General features: G+C 43.0%; 1 protein-coding gene across 1 annotated transcript; it reads left to right on the top strand.

Moving 5' to 3' along the window:
* Positions 1 to 2,994: 2,994 nt before the first annotated feature.
* linc.pou2af1 (lnc RNA pou2af1) lies at positions 2,995 to 7,670 on the top strand. The gene is made up of 5 exons (XM_030440608.1): positions 2,995 to 3,016; positions 4,858 to 4,958; positions 5,277 to 5,328; positions 6,117 to 6,424; positions 7,076 to 7,670. The coding sequence occupies exons 1-5, from the start codon at positions 3,010 to 3,012 to the stop codon at positions 7,424 to 7,426; spliced, it is 819 nt and encodes a 272-aa protein (XP_030296468.1). The 5' UTR covers positions 2,995 to 3,009; the 3' UTR covers positions 7,427 to 7,670.
* Positions 7,671 to 8,429: the final 759 nt, after the last annotated feature.

Here is an 8,429-nt window from a genome sequence, read left to right as displayed (position 1 = left end):
CAAACCTACTGATTCTGAAGAGACCTGTACATCGTCTGAGCATTGACATTTGCAGGGTCACTGTGTGTTATATGAACAAATATTATAAGAACACCTCCCTTACCAAAATACAATTTCTTCATTTACATGCTGTCAGATATCATGGCATTTGGAGCATCAACCTGTGGTGTTGATGAGGGAGGTAGAGCAGACAACAAAGCTTCAGGACATGAAATCCTTTTTAAAGGACATATATATAGGCTATGACTTGGTACAACATGGCCGAGGTGTGTATAATTAAGTCAACAATAAAATGATTAGAGCCTCAAAGTCTGATGCTAGTGCTCCCTGCAGGGGGTCCACAACGCTTCACTTTCAGCATAATAACACTTTGTGAATGGGTTATAACACACTATTTCTTTCTTTATTGTGTCGGGAAATTCATGTAAGGATTTATTTTGTGTTAAATAATGCAAATAATAATGTAAACAACTCTGACTTGGCTGCAAAAAAACGAGTAAATCTGCCTGAAGACAAAAGACGTAGAGCAAACAGTAAGACCTAAAGGCTCCCGTCAAACTCTTTTAACAATGTCTGGTGAAGTGAGTCAACATGTTCAGTACTTTTCACTAAAGTGAGGTGCAGTGTGTTGTGTCAGTTACACATCGGTTTTCATGGGTTAAAGGTTGATGATACAAATCAATATAAAAGTGTGTGTTAAGCATTCATCAGAATCAGAATTCCTTTATTAGTCCTGCAAACAGGGAAAATGTGTGTGTCACAGCAGCCAAACAACAGTTCAGTTGAACTACAAACAGTGATAAGGGTAAATGGAAATAGAAATAGACTTGTATATACATTAATAAATATAACTATAAACAGTGTAATTATAAACAGTGTAATTAATGGTGCAACATGTATGAATTTTAGTTGAAAACATTAAAAAAAATACTAAATTGATCAACAGAACGTGAACAACATGCTGACATTATGACATCTGTGTAAGGTATGGACTTAAGTTAGCATGCTAACCAGCTAGCCCCAGCCCACCCTGCTCTAAAGCTCCTAACCTTTTTTTTTTTAAACTTTTTTTAAATTCATTTTTATGAGAATACCTCAGTTCACCCCATTGGATGCCATGTGGTAAATATAGGGTTGAATTATACAACATAGTTTTAAGTGAGAAACTCATCCCAGTGCTGCTCTTTTGAAAGAATTCCATGAATTCTGCCTTGAAATCAGCCGAGGTGAACTGATTGAAAAGGCTTTATACTGTACATATGGATATATTTGTGTGTGTGTGTGTGTGTGCGTGCGTGTGTCTACAACACATCACATCCCAAAAAATGAATATGAAATGTAACAAACAAGCAATAACTTAATTATGGGCAACAGTGGTTGGTACACACAAAGTGAGGGCGGGACAGCTGGGAGGCAGTTGTGACTTCTGACCACTAGGTGGAGCCCTCGCACCGCTGCTGCAGCAGAGGAAGAGGCGCTGCAGCGCCGCAGCACGACGGAGAAAATCTATGAATGGACTGAGACGCCAGAGGACAGGGACGAAGAAGTCTTATGTCTGTGAAGAAGTGGAGAGGGAACTTTATGAGAAGTGCTTGAGATGACAAAAGGAGGATTTTTTAAATAAATTAAATAAACAAATATATCAAACACAAACATATGACACTAAACTCTAACCTTAAATGTTCTTTGTGAATTAATTATTTATTATATCATTCCGAGCACTACCACTGCAGCACTTAACAATAATCATATGGCTGCAGTCAAAATGATTACAACAGCCGTGATCATTGCATTAATAATCATATTTAATGACTAATGTTCAATGAGCAGTTTGAGAGTTGCTCCAGGTGTTTACAGCTGGCTCAACGGGACACACTTCACTCAACATGTCTACATTTTGCTGTTACTTTTAATAATGTAGTTACTCATGACGTGCTGTGACCGCTCTCTGCAAAGAGTTCGGTGTTTATCGCAGCAGTGTTGCTCAGGCTGCCGTGGAGATGCTGCTGCTGCTGCGTGGTGGCACCAGACAGCCAGCACAGTTCTGAATGCAACTTTCTATAAATCATGTTCAACACTAATAACACTGCGTTTTGACCTGAGTCACCTGAGGATCCATTTGGATGGAAGCGGTTTGGAGATAAATGAAGAAGTTACATCTAAATAAGAGAAGAGGCTGTCAAACTGTTGAGAACTGTCAAGATTTTCATTATTCTGGATTAAATGTAGCCTCTGTTTTCGGTCATTAAGAATAAATATCATGAAATACTAAACGCGCTCAGTGCTGCTGGGTGTTCACCTGCAGCCCTCGGCAGGTGAGTGCGCTCTGAGCACTTGCTAGTGTGAGCTGGAGGCCTGCGATGGCAAAGATGGCTGCTGCCCTTTGCCACGCCCACTTCTGTCTCACTATTTTATGTTTTTTCCTGAAATAAAGCTTAAAAATATGTTTGGATACATTGTCTGCATGTAGAGTGGCCGCAGTACACGCGTGGCCGCTGATGTAAAGTGGATTTCGGTGTTTAAGTTGCGCACAAGAAGCACCCAATGCTGTAGTGCTTAATGAGGGGGTGTGATGCTCAGATATTGCAAAAGGAGGATAAAATTAATAAAAGTATGATTTCTTTTCGGTCAAAGTGTGAAATTATGTTATATTACATTAAAGTGGAGCTTATACAATGTCCATATGTAGTGATTTTTATTGAAAAATCGATATAATTCAGTTGCCTCTGAATATTCAAATTGAAAGTAACGCGCAATCAAATCATTGTCAAATCATTGAGTTCTAGGGGTTTTAAATAGTAGGCATGGAGGGAGAAAATCTCAAACTAATATGTCCCCAGCTATATTACAATATTGTTGTATGCTGTGACTCTGCTGTAAGACTTTTGTGTCGAGATTTTTGGAGACTTTTGAACAAATTTCGTTCTTGGCCATTTTGCTTAGGCAGAAAAGGACGTTGTGGAGTCCCACAGGTCTTCTCCAGGGAGCCTCTCTTCATCTCTGCCCATCATGTCTGGTGAGTTTCACATTGGATTTTCATCTGGAAAATGATTTTGTTGCATTTGTATCCTGTTTGAGAGAAAAGAGAGAAAAAAAATTGGAAATGTTTAGTGACAAAATTGTAAACACACACAGGAGCCACGTGCAGAATGAGGAGGATTTTCCTCAAGCTGTGCATTTTATAACAAATTGAAATAATGTGTGAGCTGACCAACAGTCAAATTAAACTTCAGGGGATAAATCGTTGTACTTTATGCCACCTGTCTTCAAGTGGAAGTGTGGATCAGGAGTCGGTTTAGTCTTAAACGGCTTCATCGACATGTAGGGATTAATCATATGTTTCATTTCTATCACGTCTCTCTGTTAACACACGGACATATAGATTATAACCTGCATTTTACTGCGAAGGATTAATAACTACAAAGCGACATTTCAGTCGGAGCCTCTGTGCCCGGGCTGCTTGTGCGTAACAGGACGTTAGGAGTAACCGTGTTAGAGTGGGATGTGTCTGCTGAGTGATTTTGGCCCACTATTTGCCACATTTAAGACAAATCATGAAGTAGCATTTAGCCGTATGAATATTTATCAGATGAGGTTTCGCAGCCCATGCTTCTTCACCTTATCAAATCGCATTTTTCCAAACAGCTCGCCACTCCTGAGTGCATTAAATTACGCCTTTAGGCTTAAATTACGTGCAACTCTGCGAGGCGTTCTTTTCCGCGGCTTCTCAATCAGGCTGCAGCTATAGGAATAAAACACGGCCAGTGATTGTATACGCGCTATAGCGTTCCTTTTAGTTGAATTATAAGCTGTTCTCCTTGTTTTCAATGTATCAACAGTCTGATGGAGCTGAAGCCTGAGTTAATTTTACTAACATGATCGGACACGGGTAACACGGCGCTGAAATGCGTAAAGCGTGAACAGTTTGTCAGGAATAGTTGTGGCACTGCTTTCATCGGAACACACTGCACCGAGGTGTCAATTCTTCGACACAACTGTAGCTCAAACGAACAACTTCTGCGCGATTACTAAGAAAAGTCTTAAATTGAGGTTACCGACCGATTTACAGACTCTTGTCTGTTCTTTGTTCGTGCGTTTTTCAGCGGGTCGCCCCGAGCACTTTGATCCAACTGTAGCAAACACTCTAACACGTCTTCCAACCTCTGGAATCACACAGGCTCACATTTTCACCACTCTTCCTATCGTTAGTGCATCTGCGATCAGAAATATATACTCACATTAACGCATTTCGTGCCGCTTTCCTTTGTTCCTGGTCTGGGCGGGGGTAGCTGAGCAGCGCGGATCACACACACGGTGCAGTGAAAGAAGCTGCTGACGGCGCAATAGGATGTGCCGAGCCGTGTGGTGCCGTAAAGAGGGAGCCCTATCCGGGTGCACCGGAGGCTCCGGTGCCGGGACATGGAGGAGAAAATAGCCGGAGCCGCAGCGCGCACTGACAGCTAAAAATGCGCTTTACGCACCGCCGATTCGGACAAATACTTTACACTTTAAAGAATTATAGCTTACATAGTTTAAATACAGTGACTTTTTATTAGATCACGATATATGTGTGTTACAGACATTTCTACCACAATAAAGTACATTCAATATGACCACATGATCATCTCACGGAGAGATAGTAGTTTTGGGGAGACATATATCATGTTTTTGTTTTGTTTTGTTTTTGTTTTTTTTGTATTTGAGGGAGAAAAGCACATTGTGGAGTGAAACTGAAGGAGGGGGAGGCGGGGGTTAGGAGGAGCAGTGTGGCGTGGACACGATCCAGTGTGTGCTATTGTCTGCTCCATGGAGGTGTTTGATAAACATGAGTGACATGCTGTTCTCTGCCTGCTGCAGATAAGCCGAGGGTGTACCAGGGCGTCCGAGTGAAGACCACAGTCAAGGAGCTGCTGCAGAGGCACAGAGCCCGGGAGGCCAGCAGTAAAAAAGTGAAAACGGTAACTTTCCCTCCCTCATGGTCCATACCAGACCTCCTCACTGTCACCCTGCCTTTCCCGCTGTCGCACAGAGCAGAAGAGGGGAAAACACTCACACAGTAAAGTCATAAACTGCCTCTGTAAATGGCTGACTACCCTTCCAGTAAAAAACACCCAAAGCCATAACGCACGCGAGCGCACGCGTACGCGCACAAACACACACACATTTGCAAGGAGAACATGGCAAATATCGGAAGAAGAAAAAAAATGTTTCTTTCAAGTTCATGTCCAAATGTTGTGAATATCTTATAATCCCGCCTTCCTTCCTCCTGTGGACAGATATCCCAGGCTTGCTTGGAGCTTCAGGATCTTTACGCCTCTACTTTTCCAAGTAAGTCTCCCTACACATCAGCAGCGTCCAAGTCCAGTGTCTACTGTTGAATAAAACATCTGAAGCTTTAGATCTGCTGCAGCATTTGAATCCCACCTGACCTAAAGCATTCACAGCTACACTGACACCTACAAAAACACTCCACAGTGAATCAAAATGCAGCCATTCAACACTAACGACAACTGAAGCTGACATGTTGTTGCTGGAATCATCTAAAAGAATCAAAGTCAGAGCATACTGCAGTCCTTGATGACAGCAACGACCTGACCTGAACCCCGCAAACCAGGACCAAATACTCACATGGAAGTCAGTCCTGACTGACCAGCTGGTCAGAAAAGTATATCTAGTCAACTATTGACAGCTCCATTCCAAAAGTGCAGGGTCCGCTCTTATAAACTAAGGCTAGGCTACATTCAAATGTGTTGGCTGATGATGGTGTCATGACATCACTCTCAACTTATAGGCTTATTTAAATATCTTCCTGCGGTCTGTTAACATGCACAGTCACTGACCTGCAGCTTTTTAAATGCGCACTTAAAGATACATTTCAACTTACACGTAGTTCATAATTCTCCATGTCGACGCATCAGGCCTGGAAAATATTAACAACGTTTCATATGAAACTCAACAGAAGTCCTGAGCTGACGTGTGTGCACACTCTGCTGCTCAGCCGACATGTACATGAATGTATAGCTATATATGTATATCTTGCAGTCTTGTGCCGCGAGTTTCTACTTGATTGACTTTTTGAATCAGTTTAATGGAACTGTTGTCTCGGGTTCCGTCAGGCTGTGTGGACCCTCCTACTGCCATTCCTCCTGCGGACGCGAGCAGCTGTGGCTCGCGAGCCCAGCACCTGCGCTTCGCCTCGCTGCCCTGCCCGGACGGCTCGTGCAACATCCCGGCGCAGGAGAGCAGCTATCACGACGTCCAGCCGCAGTTCGGGGACGTGATGTTGCCGAGCAACGGATACAACGGCAGCAGCAACAACAGCAGCGTCGGCGGCGGCGGCTACAGCGCCTCCCTGCCTCCACCTGCCGCCCTGCCGCTGCCCCTGTGCCATGGACTCTCCTCTGATGCGGACTACTATGGGATGGTAAGGTTTCTGACCACACTCCGAACACTGAAACTGACCGAATTCCTCTCAACACTGACAGCGTTTGCAGAAGTGTGCACCTCAGCTCCCTTAGAGCTGAAATATAGTAGAAAGATGACCCGTCATCATCTACAGGGTCTTTTTGTGTATTCGCCGTGATAATCTATCATTCCATGATTATTGCTTTGATTTGTTTTAATTTAAAGGCGAACATCTGTTGGTGTATTTCTTAAAAATGTACGTTTGATCATCAGTACTTATGCTGAATAGAAGAAACTTGTAAATGCATGAAATTATGGTCCCACAGGAATAACTGTTTTTTATCACCTCAGACAACCTTAAATTGTGTGTTTTTTTTAGTAGAGGTTTGGTCCAGGTGTTTTACCTGAGCATACATCTGTGTAGAGGCTGGAATTCAGCCTGCAGCAGTATATCTGTGTAGCTTTTTTTTTAATTTTACATTTGGAGCAGCTTTTACTTATGAGGAGCCTAAATAGAATAAAATATGACAAAAGAACACTGTTGTTTCAGTAGCTTTAATAAAGGAATAATAAGCCTTATTCATTCACATTGTAAAACTCAAACGAGGATCACAGTGATGTCCACCAGCTCCTGCTCAACATAATCCTCACCATGTCTTCCTCTCACCAGGCTCCCTGCTCCTCACCGGAGTCACTGAAGTTCTGCAACCAAGTGGATCACAACAGCTACTCGCCACAGGACTCTTTTTCCTCGTCCTCGTCCTCCTGCTACGACTCACCCACCAGGATGCAGTCCAGCTACCACAGCTTCCCCTCAGAGCACTTCCACTATCAGCACTGCAACCTCCAGGACTGTTACTGCCTGCCCCACTGTTGGCCGGGCCAGCAGGAGAGCTTCTCTGCCCCCGAATACGCACCTTACTATAACCCCACAGACTATCCGTACGCCTGTCCCGTGGAAGAGAACTATTTCAAAAGGGATTTGCAGATGGGCTCCGAAATGTGTTACAACATACTATGATGAGACCCTCAGCAGTAATGTGTTGATTTCTGTCTGTAAATATATTTTCAAGTGAGGCAGTTGTCCCACTTTGCATCTCAGTGTGTACTCTGACCTGCTCTTATTTTTGGTGGAGTGAAAATGATGAATGCTGAATGGACTAAAAAAGGCCGATATTTTTGTATCAATTACTTTTTGTTACCGCTTAGATTTATTTTCTTACACGTAAGTTGTTGCTGAACTTAATAAAAACTTGTTAAACTCACCAGTTGGCTCAAATTAATTTGTCTTGATTGGCCGATGAAGCTTTCCCACTGACAAACGTATGGTGTCAGTGGGAGTGTCCGTTAGTTTTCCAAAAATTCAGTCATTACCTCCTCACCTTCATGCTGCTGTAAAAGTGAGTTAAGTGAACAGGGTTGCAGCATTCCCCTAAACAACTGAAGTAGCTGGGCACTACCACAGTATGTCAAAAATATATCAAAAAGCTCCATACGGCTCGCCTGAAAACCCTACATCAAGGGCGTAGGTAACTCAATTTAATTCAGGATCTCAATTTGGGGCTTCTGGAGACTTGGATGACAGCAGACGAGCTGTATGGAGCCATTTGATGTTTTTTTGGTTGTTTTTTTTCCGTGGACAGTGAAACTTTCCATCACCATGGAGGGGAGGAGATGATGAGTAAGTTTTATTAGTTGGCTAATGAAACTCAAAAGTTGAACTTTTAGTTTTGGTTGAGATCCTCAGTATCGGGGGCCAGCTGGTTCACAGTTTGCTTCCTTGAACAAGCCGCTACAGTTCTTCACAATGTTGCTCAACTTCTCCATTAACACCAATCACCAGAAACCGCAGAAATGTGGGAGGAGAATGAAAATAAACAAGGCAGGCTGATAACATGTTGGGGCTGAATTGGGCAGTAATGCCGCACTTTGCGCTGAACTGAAGGAATCCTGAAAGATTTGAGGGGAGGTTCACTAAAACCTCAGGCAACAAAAAGTGCACGAAGAACAGGTTTTTATAAGGA

Source organism: Sparus aurata, chromosome 2, assembly GCF_900880675.1.
Source record: "Sparus aurata chromosome 2, fSpaAur1.1, whole genome shotgun sequence".
NCBI lineage: Eukaryota > Metazoa > Chordata > Actinopteri > Spariformes > Sparidae > Sparus > Sparus aurata.
This window is presented reverse-complemented; position numbering and strand designations above follow the sequence as displayed.